General features: G+C 35.2%; 1 protein-coding gene across 1 annotated transcript in view; it reads left to right on the forward strand.

The window, feature by feature from the left end:
- The first annotated feature begins 220 nt into the window (after window positions 1-220).
- Window positions 221-15,642, forward strand: part of smchd1 (structural maintenance of chromosomes flexible hinge domain containing 1) — a 47,598-nt gene continuing 32,176 nt past the window's right edge. The window contains exons 1-21 of the mRNA XM_079433943.1: window positions 221-583; window positions 1,172-1,247; window positions 2,090-2,248; window positions 2,337-2,419; window positions 4,356-4,486; window positions 5,006-5,120; window positions 6,269-6,388; window positions 6,858-7,024; window positions 7,432-7,522; window positions 7,631-7,841; window positions 7,963-8,080; window positions 9,020-9,203; window positions 9,304-9,375; window positions 10,291-10,416; window positions 10,767-10,880; window positions 11,396-11,502; window positions 12,108-12,190; window positions 13,342-13,449; window positions 13,641-13,718; window positions 14,434-14,553; window positions 15,078-15,222. Of these exons, the coding sequence (XP_079290069.1) occupies window positions 407-583; window positions 1,172-1,247; window positions 2,090-2,248; window positions 2,337-2,419; window positions 4,356-4,486; window positions 5,006-5,120; window positions 6,269-6,388; window positions 6,858-7,024; window positions 7,432-7,522; window positions 7,631-7,841; window positions 7,963-8,080; window positions 9,020-9,203; window positions 9,304-9,375; window positions 10,291-10,416; window positions 10,767-10,880; window positions 11,396-11,502; window positions 12,108-12,190; window positions 13,342-13,449; window positions 13,641-13,718; window positions 14,434-14,553; window positions 15,078-15,222 (2,585 nt within the window). The 5' untranslated portion in view covers window positions 221-406. The remainder of the gene's footprint in view (window positions 584-1,171; window positions 1,248-2,089; window positions 2,249-2,336; window positions 2,420-4,355; window positions 4,487-5,005; window positions 5,121-6,268; window positions 6,389-6,857; window positions 7,025-7,431; window positions 7,523-7,630; window positions 7,842-7,962; window positions 8,081-9,019; window positions 9,204-9,303; window positions 9,376-10,290; window positions 10,417-10,766; window positions 10,881-11,395; window positions 11,503-12,107; window positions 12,191-13,341; window positions 13,450-13,640; window positions 13,719-14,433; window positions 14,554-15,077; window positions 15,223-15,642) is intronic.

Here is a 15,642-nt window from a genome sequence, read left to right on the forward strand (position 1 = left end):
TCATTATGTATACATATATATAAAATTGTGTGTTAATTTATGTTTAATAAAATAATATTTTATATGTATTTATTATTATTATTATTATTTATATTATTATTAATTTGATTATTTTTCGTTTACTTAATGTTTTTTTTTTATTTAATTACGTTTAAACGTACTCCATCCCAGCAGGGGGCGCAGCTTGTTCTGTGAGAGTGAGTGCCCGCCGCCATCAAACATCACAGAAGAACTAAGGATGCTGCAGAAAGACGGAATTAGGGTTGATAGTCCTGGCGCGAAATCTTTAAATTTACACACTTCATAAAATCAACACGTTACACTTGAGCCAACACACCTGAGCCTGAAGAGAAACATGTCAGAGACGCAGCGCTGAGTTGTTTTATGTTATCATGTGTCAGAGGTGATGTGCGACGAAGCGAAGATGAGCGAGACCGGGACCGGAGCGGAGACGAGCCGGGGCAGAAAGCCGCGGAGGTCGGTGTGTGTGTATGACCGCAGACCGGAGAGCAGCGCCGCGCCACCGCGGACCATCGACATCTCAGAGGTGGACTACAGCGGCTTCCTGCGGGCTCTGAGACAGGTAACACCGGGGTGAAATAATAACATCTCCGCGCTAAACCTGGCTGCGGCCTCAGCCTTCAGTCACAGCTAAATAGCTCACCTATGAGAAAGTGTCTTTATGAGGGAGGGGAAATAACGTTGTTTCAGTAAGTTTTTTTTAATAGTATTTACTCTTTACTTCAAAAACTGTGTCTAAAATGGTAATATTTGAGGTCTGAGATGTGGGAATGGAATATTTAATATTTTAGGTCAGCATCAGCCAATATAGTCCTTTATAGCACTTCATCTGATTCTGACCAAATATATGCAATCTTGATTTTTGTAAAATGTTGCAACAATGTTTTTTTTTTTTTGACAAATTACAGTTTTGGACATAATAAAAGTAATACAAATATTTAAAAAAATGCCTTAAAGTAACTATAAATGAGCATGCAAAACAAATACAGTATGTTTAACAGCAGCTCCGTGTGGAGCATGCCTCCGATCCCTTACCTGTGTGAGTCTCTGCAGGTAACACCGCCCTGTTTACCGGGGTACAATAACATCTCTATGTTGAACCTGGACAACAGTTCAGTCCAGCTGTGTCATGGGTTTATCTTAATTTTAGGAGTTTTCACTGTCGACAAACGAGACTTTTGTGATCAGCACGACGGACCGAGGAGAGATCGACGCAGAACTTTACAGTAAGCGCTCAAAAATATTAAATATGGCATTTATTTACTAGGCTGTTTAAATCATTTTTAGTCGATTTTATTGTAAAATATTTGAACTTTCGTTGAAATATTGCGTTGTAGTTTTACATTTCAAAGATATAAAAATAGTGCTGCTCATTGCTCAATTTATGTCCTTTTTTCTTATGAACGTTTTTAAAATTTACTATTATATTTATTTACTCATCTATTTTAATTTTGTTTTTGTGTCAATATTTTTTCATTTCAAAACATAAAAATAATATATTTTTTTAAAATTTACATGGATGTTCATTTTATTTTTAAATATATATATATATATATAAAAAAAATTAATAAATTTTATTTAAAACGCAAAACTGTAACATTTTATGTAAAAAGTGAAAAAATATAGATTTTATTGTTTACAGTTATGCATATGAAAATATAAAAAAATAGTAAATGTGAATATTTTTTTTACTTTTACTATAAAAGCTGTATTTAAGCTATTTTAAAAAAATTAAATATTAAATGTACTTCATTTTGTTTACAATTTTTCAATCTATTTTTAAATGTTTAGTATATTTATATTTTGTATTTCAAATCTGCAAATAGTAAATAAAATATTTATCATATATGTTAGTTTTTTTATATAATATTTTATATAAATATATTTAATGATTTTAAAACTGAAAATTCAATTGTATTTGAGGTTTTATACTGTAAATAGTAACTTGAAATCATTATTGACAGTTTTGCCTGGTAGTATGAGGAGTAAAGGTAGTTTTTAATCCTGTCACTCTTCAGAAGGATGTAATTGATGCACTGATGTGGATTTGTGTGTTTTGATGCTACAGAGGAGCTGGTTGATGGGAAAACCTTGCACCTGTTGGAGTCTGCGGATCAGAAGCTGAATGTGGCGACTGAAGAGCGGATTGAGTTTCTGCCGCACTATCATACCCTGGTGCAGTGTGGCATGTACGAATACTACGCCAGCGAAGGACAGAAGGCGCTGCGTAAGTTTGCACGCTCCCCTCTGCCAGTCTGCCGTACTTGAACACGCTGCCAGTTTGATGAACTCTTTCTCTTTCTGTTGTGTTGCAGCCTATGCCTTCGCTGAGCTCATCGATAACGCGCTGTCAGCCACAGCAAAAAACACCGTAATCAGGAGAATTGAAATCAGATTGGTGAGAATTTAACCTGGTCTTTATTAGAAAACCCTTGTGAACTGCCATAATGTCATTGTTTTACATTCTAAAGTACATTGACAGTGCGACTGAAGATGTCCAATACTGTGTGATCAAAAATACCTACAATTTAAAATAAGTTTCTATTGTAAAATATGTTAAAATGTAATTTATTCCTGTGATCAAAGCTGTATTTTCATCATTCCTCAAGTCTTCAGTGTCACATGATCCTTCAGAAATCATTCTAATATACTGATTTGCTGCTCAAGAAACATTTCTTTAAAAAATGATGCAAACCAAACAAACAATAATATTTTTGTGGAAACCAGGATACATTTTTTGAATAAAAAGAGTAGTATTTATTTGAAATAGAAAACTTTTGCAAGATTATAAATATCTTTACTGTAACTTAGGGCTGGCAAATTGGCTGAAAAACTAAATTCGAATTTTGTTCTAAAATATCTCTCCTGAGGCCACAAGAGGGCGCATCGAGCAAAATATTAGTACGTTTCTTCAAAACAATACAAAAAAATATCTTTGAAAAAAGTGCATAATGTTTATAAACCCTATATAATTAATTACACGTTGCTTAAACAATTAGAAACAACCAGCATCATGTAAGTATATATAGTTTAGTGCTAAGGACCAAAAACCAATCACAAAGAGCCTACTTTTTTCATTTAAAAACATGAGATGCAGTGGGATGCAGAAAAACCTCCATAAAGTCTCGAGACATGTTTTTATGGATTTTACATGGCTTTCTAAACATGCCACTCTCTTGTACGAGACGCGAGTGCAACGGCGATAGACATCCCTATAGAATGCGATATGCGTTCAGTGTGAATGGCTTGGTTTCAGTTTTGAGGTAAACACCATCATCTCTGCATTGATGTTCTCTTTTTCAGCAATATTTTGAATGAGCAGCGCCACATCCAGTGGGTTCAACTGGGTAGGCTAAAAAAAGCATTAAAATGCAACGACACCTACATCGTTATCGCATCTTGTGTGCCACTGATAAGGCCGCCTGACGCACATCTAAAATTCCAATGCAGCATTTTTGCATTCGAATGTGGATTTTATTTTAAATTCGACGAATATTCGAAATTCTATATTTATTTTTTTTGACAGCCCTACTGTAACTATTGATCAATTTTATGCATCATTTAAATTTAAGTAATAATTTCTATAAAAGAAAAGCACTGATCCCAAACTATTGGTAGTGTACATAGCACATTAGGGCTGTTAATTAATTGATAAATACAAACAAAACATTACAGACGAAAGGTCTGAGGTATTTAAATATTAGATGCTCTATGCCTTGTTTATTGCACACTTAAGCTAAAAAGCATAGCTTTTTAGCTTATATCATGTTAGCCAAATGACAATTTGTCAAAAAAATATTATTCAATCTTTTTTTGTTGTTGTTGTTGATAATCAGCTCTACAAGCATATGTCATGAGGCTATTATATATCAATATAGCTTACAAATATTGGGGTGAATTTGATCATATGTAATTAGATTGAACTATATTTGTAATTTTATGAACTAGTTATATAAAAAATGATCATTTCCCTTTGACATCTTTTCATTGAGCTCATGCTTTCAGAGGCAGTGCATTCTCTTTTTTGCAAGGTATACTTGCAGTTTTTAGATTTTAGAAACTATCTTATAAAGGAGCGTGATTTTAGAGGAGGAGTGTGGTTATGATGTCTAAAATGTTTTTTGTCTAGTTAGCTCATTATGGGTTGATGCTGGTCATGCTAATGCATTTTGCATGCATTTTCCTTTTGCAATATTGCATTAAAATATCACACATTTTATAGTCATCTGAGAAACATAACGAAAACAAATTAATTCAGTGCATCGTTATGGGCAAGCAGTAGTTATTGTGACACTTATTGCACATGACCAAATATTAGTCTCTGCGTTTTTCAGCTGTTTGATGAGTCTCAGGGAGGACCTGCTGTTGTGGTGATGGATAACGGATGTGGAATGACATCTAAACAGCTGAACAACTGGGCCGTTTACCGTCTGTCCAAGTTCATACGAGAAAACGGCATGAGGAGGTGTGCTTTTCAGAAAACCTATACTTTTTCTTCCCTGGGTTATTTGATTATGAAATGCAATTAGCCACTTTAAAAAAATGCATGATTCTGGTCATGCAATGAAGATCGTGAGTCAAAAATAGTGCTGTCAAACGATTAATCGCATCCAAAATAAGCGTTTTTTTTTTTTTACATAATATATTGTATGTTTATCATAATGATGTATGCTGTATATATAAATACACACACATGCATGTATATATTTCAGAACAATATGTTGTGTTTATACATGTAAATACATGTAAATATTTTCAAAATATATACTGGATGTGTGTGTATTTCTATATGCATAATAAATATACACAGAACACACATATATTATGCAAACAAAGACGATTAATCGTTTAACAGCACGAGTCAAAAATGTGGAATAATATCTAGCTGAACTGTACTGATTGTCTGATGCCTATATAAATGCTCTTATGGAGCTGGCCTTGATAAAACCGTCAGCTGTTTTCCTCTTCTTTGTTGTTGATGTAGTGAAGAAACCGGTTATGTGCGGCCGGATCCAGTTCCACGCAGTCTGAACAGCGATATCTCGTATTTTGGAGTCGGAGGCAAACAGGCTGTGTTTTACATCGGCCAGTCTGTCAGAGTATGTTTGCACGCAGTTTGTTCACTTTTATTTAACAAATGTCACACTTGTAACGCATCTATTGCATTCATTCGTGTTACTTTTAATTAAAGCAGAAGTGCTTTCTTCTAACCCAGCTTAATATGCAGAGACAACTAGTGAGTAAAAAGTGTAAACGCTTACTTTGAAGTGCATTTCAGAGCATTGATTAACTGCATTCTTTTACTTTTACAGTCTTTTTTTATTTTTGGTGCAACCAAACTTTTTACTTTCGATGCATAAAAATTATGAGAGAATTTTAAAAATATCTTCTTTTGTGTTCTTGAAGAGCCTTATGGGTTTCAAGTAGGCCTAAATGTATCTGCATTTAAGACTGTGTAGATAGTTATATTGGAAAACAACATAGAAATTGTGTGAAAATTAACCTTATAAATCCTACTGTATTGTATTTGATACACAAATTGTCTAAATGATCAAAACTTTGCTGAAAAACCTTTTGTACACAATCTACTACATGCTGTCTGTCATCTGAATATTGATAGTTTATACATTTTAACATGTAAATGGTTGCATGGACAGTCATTTACTCATTCTCACGTTGGTACAAACAGAACAGAAAGTCTTAAATACATAAGGTTCTGGCATAAAATCTTGTGTGCACTGCAAAATCTTTCAAAGTATTTCTATGTTGGTTTCCAATACAAATATCGAAAAACTGTCTTAAATCCAGATACATGTACTTGAAATACAATATGAAGATAAAGTCTTGTTTTCTTAACAAGTGAACAAGTTAAGTGAGTTTATGCTTAAAACAAGAGAAAACATTTGTCAATGAGGTGTTTTCAAAGCCCTTTGGCAGATATTTCTTCTGGATTTAATCATAAACTCATTTCATTTTCACAGCATTTCTGCAGTGAGATCTAAAGGGGCAGCAAAAGTTATTTGTAAAATGAAATTAATAAGTAATGGAGATCTGTTGTAAGTTGCTAATAGAACTAATTATACATTTAGAGAATATATTGACGGATTGTGTTCCAGTTAATTTGGTTCTTACATTTTCTTTTACTTGGTTTTAAAAAGGTCTTTAAAAACTCTTAAATTGACCTTCATAACACCTGCAGAAACCCTGTTGTGATTGAACTATTCTTTTAATTCAATGTGTGTTTCAGATGATCAGTAAACCTGCAGGCTCTCCAGATGTTCATGAATTTATCATGTCTAAAGATGACTTTGAGCGCAAGGAGATGAACAAGGAAGAAATTTACTCTGGCTTCATTAGAAACAGGAAGGTGAGGGGAATTCAGTTCATCTCATGTCACTAGCTACGTTTACATGGACACTTTTTGCTTCCATCAGAATGAATTAATTCTGAATGACGAATCCGTATGTAGTGTTTACATGAATGCTACATAAAGTGATCGGGTTGATATGCGCATAAGCTTCTGATGGGATTTAATATTTTGACATGCACACACATTAATATACATTTTATTTAGTAATTTAGCAGACGCTTTTATCCAAAATGAGGACAATGGAAGCAATCGAAATCAACAAAAGAGCAAGTGCTATAACACGTCTCAGTTAGCCTAATGCAGTACACGAAGCATTATAATTATATAATAAATAAAAAGAAAACGGATTGAGTAGAAAAAGATTGTGCTTCTAGTCCTATCGGATTATTAGGGTCCATGTAAACGCAGCTATTGTTGGCCCATGGATATTGTTTTTAAATGTCTATGTGTGTGTTTTCTTCTGCAGCCTGGCGATTACTCGCACGTGATTGAAAGCGAGGAGCAGTTTCTGCGGTCCATTGTGGTTGAAGAAGAAGGAAAGGAGAGTTTTACTGCCGTTGTCATCACTCGAGTCCAACAGGAGCACGTCACTTTCCTAAAAAGAAGTTTCAATCTGTGGACCAGAGAGTTGGCGTACGTCTCAAATAAATATGCATGAACTCCTCTCTTAGATCAGGCCAATTTAATTTTTTTTTTTTTTTTTTTTTTTTATTCTAGTTTTTGCATGAGAGTTCTTGCTGAAAATGTTAAGAGTTATATTAGTAGGAGTAGAATTGAATTTGTTAGGAAATGGTGATTTAACCTTTTTGTCTCCCATTGTTCACAATGATATTTAAAGGCTTGCCAACCTTAGTTTTGTTTTCATTAATATTTTGGCAGGATCTGTAAATAGAAAATTAACTACAATAATTCTAATTAATTAATGAAGAAACAAACTCATGTACATCTTATATCTTGAGGGCGAGTTCATTTTCATTTTGGGGTGAACCTGTCCTTTAAGGCCAGCTATGTGCCATTTAATGCTGTTTGTATCATTTCAGGCATACTTACCATTACTATATACATGGAGTGAATGGAAACGACCAGAAAAATTTGAGCACAAAAGACCATGTCTCCAACATTGACATTCAGGTACAGATGCGTATGTGTTTGTGCCACTAAATGCATTGATCATTCAGTTTTTACGTGTCCTTTTAGTGTCCTTGTTTTCTCTGAAGCTCTTTCTCTCGTATTTCTCAGATCAGTTTGATCGAGCGCTCTCCTCGAATGCCCCGTGTGATGAATCTGAGGGAGGTGGATAATGACATGCAGACTCTGTATATCAACTCTAGTTTTTCTACTTTTGAGTTCAAAGCCACCGACGCTGGAGATTCCTTAGTGGAGGGATTGATCCGTTATCACCCGTTCCTCTACGATCGAGAAACATACCCAGTGGATCCCTATGCATTAGGTATATTCCACACTGATGGCAGTCATGAGAAAGATGCTCTAATAATAGCTGACACCGATTTGACTGCTGAAATAGTGTGCAACGCTAGGTATTTTTTCTTTATTCAATTTTTGTGTTTTAGGTCCTTCAGAGGATGAGGATGAAGATTGTGTAATTTTGAACTCTGAAGCTCGGGGCAAGCGGCCGATCTTTGAGTGCTTCTGGAATGGGCGGCTCATCCCCTACACCACTGTCTCAGAGTAACTTTCCTATTCTTAATTCTCAAAGTCCTTTGTGGTTAATATGCATCTTTTGAGCATTTCATTATCTGATGGTTACATATAGATTTCCTTCAGTACCTTTAATCCTTCTTATGGGTGTTTCATAATTTTTGACTGAGCAACTAAGAGAAATGCCAGTGAAAAACAAAAAGGTGATTTGTGAGGACAGCAATCACAAGCTTATTTTCTAAAATCGAAATAAAACGCCTCAAAACTGCAATAAAGCAAGGTCGACACAACGGCCTCCTAATCAACTACAGATACTCATGTCTCAGTTAAGTGGAGGTGCTCAAAAATGTAACCCGATATCAAGGAATATAACAGATATTAAATTAAATGAAGTTAAATGAAATGGTCAAAACCTACTTGCTGTGCTGATTTCGGCTTCATTACTGGCTGCAGCCATGTCCTCATCTCATATACAAAACATCTGCGATTCACAACTACCTGCTAATGCACTCACATTTGCATGAAGCAGCTTTGTTGACAATTTGGGTGAACAAGGGCAAAACAGACAATATATAGTACCTTCAATGCCCTGTCAATGGCGATATCACTTCTTTTATAGCAGTAATAAACTGCTGCAGAAAAATTTGGTTCCATGCAAAAAGGTAAAGGAGGAATTGCATTACTCATCGGATACATATGGACTAAAGAGTACATATATACTTATTCAAAAATGTAGTCAAATAGAGTGTGTATATATACACGTGTGTGTGTGTGTGTATATATACATATATGACAAAAAAAAATCTGCTTTTAGAGGAAACAAAATATAAAAAATAGTGCTGATGGCAAGCAAGAATTACAAAAAGAATCAGAGATGCTTGAAAGAAACGTATGACATAATAATAACATGATGATTTGAACATTTTTGTTTTCACTTTTGCATAAACTGGATGGTTATGTATGTATTAGGTTTGAGTGGTGTGCAAGGCCTAAGAAAACAGGTGCAGTGCCGTTGGAGTGTTATAACCGGATTTCAGGAGTTCTCTTCGCCAACGACCGATTCCAAGTCAGTACCAACAAACTTACTTTCATGGACCTGGAGCTTCAACTCCGTGACAACAACACCATTTTTACCAGAGTGCACAATGGCCAGGTACAGAAACACACACCTGAACTCTGAAAGACACGTTTAACACTGCTTACATGCACATGATTGAAGGCCCAGTTCACACAGTCTGTGCTGTTTTATCCAGGAGCTGCGAGTGAAGATTGAGAGGGAGTTTACAAACTGGTTAAAAGAATGTCACGAGCGCTTCGATAAGCAGGTATGTGCAATGCATGTGTGGCAAACACAGGCGTTACTGCAGGATCAGTGCATTGTAAGTGCTTAATGCGTGCTTTTGCATGCATAAATATTAAGGGCCAGATTTACTAAACAGGGAAAATTAGCGTTAGAGCACAATTCCATAAATGCTCCGATTGGAGGGGAAATTTTGCATGTAATTTACTGACAATTCGCACATCAAAGAACACAGACGCAACCAGATCATTTCCATAATGACCAGCACAATCTACCAAGAGCAGTGCAAATTACTGCCTGCTTTAAGAGATGCCTTGTTTGGCCGTTGAATAATGGTGCAAATACCAGTGAATTGACGAGTGCAAATCTTAGTAAATCATGGCATGATTCATTTAAATACTCTCCTCCCATAAATTTACAGATTAAAAGGGTAGCTCCTACAAATGCATATTCAATAAGGTTAGTCACAAAAATAACTGTCCACGCCTTTTCAGCACTAATATCCCACTGTGTGTCTTTAGTAAATCCTGACAGTAATTTTTTTTAACGCCAAATGAGGGTTTGCGCTGGCGCAAGCTGATAGTAAATCAGGCGCTAAATATTTGGTGAGGAAAATCCCCCAAATCAAAGGCATTGCATTTATTTTTTGACAGATGACAGCGTTAAATACTAAACAATTTGAAAAAAATGGCTTAATAGAAGTGTTGTTCTTTTGTATGGCTATTATTATCATACTAAACACAAGCCTATCACTGGCCTACAGTCCACAGCAAACTATTTTGTAACTGTGTTGCCAATAAATACAAGCACCAAAATTTTGAAGCTTCCATAGTTGTAATAAAATTGAATTTTATTCACTCACGTTATTATTATATCACGCTATTCTGGTTAAACATAAAGATGGAAACAACTGATTTTTTTGTTGTTGTCATGTTTGCAGGTGATGTTTCAGGGATTTCTGGGCTCGACGACACGTACAGATGTCGCCACCAAACGGCTTCAGTCACCCTGGGCTCAATTCGACACTATTAAATGGGACGGCAAGACTTACAAGAAAGGACAATGTGTAAGATCGAGTAGTTTTCATATTTTCACGTGTAGTCATAGACGACACTAGTTTACAGGAGTTGTAGAAAATAACTGATTACGTTTGCATAGTAACTGAATGTGAATTATTGAAAGACAATTATTGTAAACAAAATAAAGCTGAACATTCTGTAAGTGGTGGTGATTCCACAGTATTTCCCAGGTGTTGTGAAGCGTCATAACAGACTGTATAAATGTGTAATTAGGATCTTTATTTGTGTCAAGAAAGTCTATAACATGAAAATGTGTATATGATTTAGACCATTTATTAAATTATGAATCATAGGTTGTAATTCTAGTCATCTCAAATTTTGTCTTTCACATCTTTAGGTGAAGTCAGTGAAGACAAACCCCGTCTTTGTTGGCTCTATAGTTAAGTTCTTGCTCTACGGAGAGTATGAAGGAGACGTGTACGCCACCGGAGGATATGTCCAGATTGCACTGGTGAGGATCATTCGGCTCACTCATCCATTTACACTGAATGAATGCAGTGCGGTCATGTGTTTTTCCTCTGCCTCTGAGTGTGGTCGAATGTAGGGATGCACCCATATGTACTTTTTGGCCGATAACGGTAACCGATATATTAAATATATAAAAATATATTTGAAAGCCGATATGTTGGCCAAGACATCTAAATCTAAATTTTTATATAATCTTTAAAGGGTTAATTCACCCAAAAATGAAAATTAGCCTGTGTTTTGCACATAACTGTATTTTCCTTTTTGAAGTGATTCCAAACATATTCCAAGTAATTCAAAACCATCGTGGCGAATAGTTCGCTTCTAGCTGAAGGAAATAATCCATTAGTAAACAGGCTTTAATATACATCGGCCAAATTTTCTGATCGGGTCGATACGATAACATTAAAACTGAACATATATCGGACGATATATTGTGTATCTCTAGTCGAAAGTGTGTAAACTTACTTTGGTGTACGTCTCTGTGATGTGTTTTCATAGGAACCAAAGGAGTTGTATGATGATCTGAGGATCATTCCCATCTCTAAGATCGACAGGCTGGCTGCAGCCGCAACCATTAAGAAGAAAATCGAGGATGAGCTCGCAAAGTAAGACCTGTCGCTGTAATCTGTACTTCACCTTAACCGTAAAGAGAAGTTTTGGGGCGCTTCATTGTGCATTTGGGAACACCAACCATCTTCCCATACATAACGAAATGATTATTTTGTTTTATTTAGTTATTTTTTGTTTTTAATAACAATATCATTTATAAATAACAATAACACACAAGTACATGAATCACTAAATAAAACAATTATTATTTAATTAAGCTATAATTTCATAGCTTTATATAGTTAAATAAAACTGCTACTATATATACTGAACTATAATTAACTAAAACTATAATACTAATAAAGTGTAATTATTATTATTATTATGTAGCCATATTGATATATGAGCACAATTTTGGTCAAACTCTGCAGTCATAAAAGCAAACACAGCAAACCTGGATTTTTTTTTTACAGTTTTTATTGAAAAAATCGCAATTCGTTTTTTTTTCCCCAAATCGTGTAGCCCTGCCTTCTTCTGTTATTTTCAATGATACTCGATATAAAAAGTCTTATCCAGGTACCCTCCTCTTTTAGTGAATGAATTATAGGCCTACGTAACTAAGCACAGTATGAGATTTAAATACAATTTGTTTTGCCATCAGACTTCCAGATCGGCTGAGGATCACGTGGCCTGAGGGAAACGCCTGGGCTGAGAATGATGCTTGTCCGGCCGGCACACCCATGGGTAAACAAACTCGCTCACGTACAAACACCTTGCAGTGCAAAACTTACCGTATATGTATTGGCCGAAGACATTAACTCACAACTTTATTACATTATTTTAACCCTTGTGCGTCAATTAAAAAAAGTTACAAAAACTGCCATAAAAGCTTGGGAGTGCAGACTTAAGTTTGGTCTCATTTTAAAGAAGACCCTTGGCAGATTATTGCTGAAGTTAAAAAAGTTGTAAAAAAAATTTAAACCAAAAAAGTGGTTTAAGTTTACGAAAATTATTTATGAGCAATTTTTTATATAAAATATATGTTTTATAAAATAGGTTGAACACAAACATTGCTAGAAAATCAAAGCCATAAATCTAAACAAGTTGTGTTCCAAATTTGAGGTTGATATCTCAAAAAATGAGCTTTTAGTAAGATTTTGTTTGGTTGCAGTACCAAACTTTTCCCATTAGATTCCAGAAGAGCTCCGCTGGTGCACACAGCGGTGGGATTTGTGATTTGCAGTACAGTGTAATTTCGCTCTCTCAAATATTACAGGTGCACACACACAAACAGTTTTTTTTTAGGACACATACAAACCACACTCTGACATCCATATCAACACACCCACACGATTATAGCTGCATAATTTATCCAACTGGCTCTATAATACAGCAAAAGCAGAAAACAGGAAAAAGTGAGTATTTGCTTAATAGGCCAAACCTGCGAAAATTACACCATCTTGGTGTCATTTTCGCAGGTTTGGCCTATTAAGCAAATACTTGTCACAAGCCTTGCCAACAGAATGAAAGGCTATTAACAAAAACTGCATCATTTTATAGTTAAATGGCAGTTTTAATGGGTTTCAGTGAGGACATTTTTGTCCTTAAGGTCCTCAGAGGAACAATTTTTTTTTTGTACCTAGTGTAAAATAGATTTATTAAAGGAAATTAGGGTGAAATATTATAATTCCAATAAAATACACACCTGTGCCAAAATGTATGCAGTTGGCATTAACACAGGCAAAATGATAGAAAAAGAAAAGAAAAAACAAAACCAAAAATGTTTATAAGGTCGCACAAGGGTTAAAAAACCTAATCTTGTACCAACAACACTACAGTCCTGTAGAGAAATTGACTTGACCATGAGTTTTTAGGATACATTTGTTCTTGTTCAGGTCCAATTAAAGTGGAGATTTTGAACAAAAAAGGAGACTCGATGTCTCGGCTGCCTGTGGCTGGCACTACTAAGAAACTGTTGATTGAGCTGAAAGTCATCTGGCACTGTGAGTGACATTTACTACATTATTGTTTGTAGTCAGTGCATGATAATGTGTTTTTTGTATGCCATGTGCACGTTTTGTAAGCATGTGTATTTATATATGCAATGACATAAGTATTGTTCATATATATTTTTGTAATGTTTATGCATGATATGCTTGTGACACACAGTATTTTTATCCGTTTCTTCCTTCAGCTCCTAAAGGAGACGTCCAGACGAACTCCCACATTGGTGTTCATTCATCCAAGTGGGAATACTGGTTCAAGCCCATGGGTAAAAATCAGCGAATCATCACACATGTTCATATTCGATTCTATTCACATTCACCATCAGCAGGGCAAAGTAATACTGGTGAATTCAAAAGCACGTGAACAGAGATATCAAGAAAAACAGACGAATCTTGGATGTGATCCATACTAGGTCCATTCGTGGACATTTATATGCATTTAATCCACAATCCCTCTCCAATTATAGCATTGCATGCAGAGAGAGGCAGATGTGGATTAAATATGTGGATCTACAAATTACTGTAAAGTGTTACCAATGTATCTTGTAGAATTTTACCATTGTTCTTAAGAGTTTAAATATTTTGCACATAATTCAAATATGCTTTTTTTTATCTTTTTTTTTTTATAAATAGCTTTTTTTATATTAATGCTTCAAAATACAAACAAACAGTTTATTTATGGAAAAATTTGTATTTTTTAATTAAAGTAAAATTGATGAATACAATTGAATTAAAAAATGTCTATTTTCAGTTCATAGTCAAATTGTATTATATATGCTTTGAAAGAGTCTGTCTCTGGTCAGTTTCCTTCTGTAATCTATTGATAAATAATTTTTCCTGTGGCTTTATTGTAAAATAATAAGTCTCTATCAGTGAATTTTGACTCATTTTATGTTTGTTTTTGAAATGAGGACTTACTAGCACAGTGTTTGGGTTTGTTGTACTTCTCATAGAATACTAAGTGAGTGTTTTTACTTCCAGAGAATCTCAGTAAGCTTGGGAAGTACACGCTGCATCTGCAGACCATGCTGAGTGACAACTCGGCCAGCGAATGGGCTGGAAAAAGACTCCCCAACCACACCCTCAAGTTCTCCATTAAAGGTACCAACATCCACCAACACACTGGCCCTGTTCACACCTGTGCTGAATTCAGAACCGCATACTACTCTTACTGTAAAAATACTAAGAGTAGTATGCAAGTATGTAGTTGCGAACTCAGAACTTGTTTTAAGATCCTTCGCAGGTGATTAGGTGAGCTGTGTATAGCTGGAAGTATAGTGTGTCTGCTGTGTTTTTTGTGACCACCGCATTCGAGTTGAGTTGACATCATTGTTACCGTGTGCTTATAAAGTACAACAAGTTTAAAGTATAAAAATGGTGTGTCCTTCTTGCAGGTATACTTGAAATTGCAAGCAGAAACCCATTGATTTTCAGCTTTTAGTCACTGCAACATTGAATTACTAAAATTACTAAAAATTACTACAGTTAAAATAAAAATGGAAAATATGAATAATAACTACTGTAGTGTCTCAGTGATACTAACATAATGCTTGACTGAAGTGACTCTTCTCCTGTTAGATGCCGTGTTCAATTCTTACTCTTTGTTGTCTTTGTTTCTCCAACAGAAGGTGAAGCAGTATCTTTTGTTCTAGGCATCGTTTCCTCTCCGGTCCATGTTGGAGTTCCCTTCAGTATTCCTCTAGATTTTAAGGATGAGTTTGATTATCCCACCCAGCCGCCCTGTGACATTAAACCCCTGCTGGAATGCGGGTAGGTCAAAGTATAGACACACACAAGCGCTGAAGAGATCCAAGTACACACTGTAGAAATGTCCTAACTTTGTCTGACCATTGATTTAACCCTTTCCACCCTTTCCTGTTGCTGTTCATTGCTTTATACTGCTATTAACCAATGCTAATAGTGTTTGTGTTTGTATGCACATGCATGTAAATCTGTTTCATTCTCAGACACTTGACATAATGCTCACCTGTGATGCTTCTGTTTTATAATCTATCAAATAAAATGAGAATATGTTGTCTGAAAGCCACATTCAAACTGAGTGAAGCAATGCATGATGGGTCAGATTTGCTTCAGAATTGGGACACTTTGTGCAAAACAAATGGCAATTCTGAAAACAAAATAAGTCCAAAAACAAACCAACAAACTATGAACACAATGGCAATAATTCAG

Source organism: Barbus barbus, assembly GCF_936440315.1.
Source record: "Barbus barbus genome assembly, chromosome: 2".
NCBI lineage: Eukaryota > Metazoa > Chordata > Actinopteri > Cypriniformes > Cyprinidae > Barbus > Barbus barbus.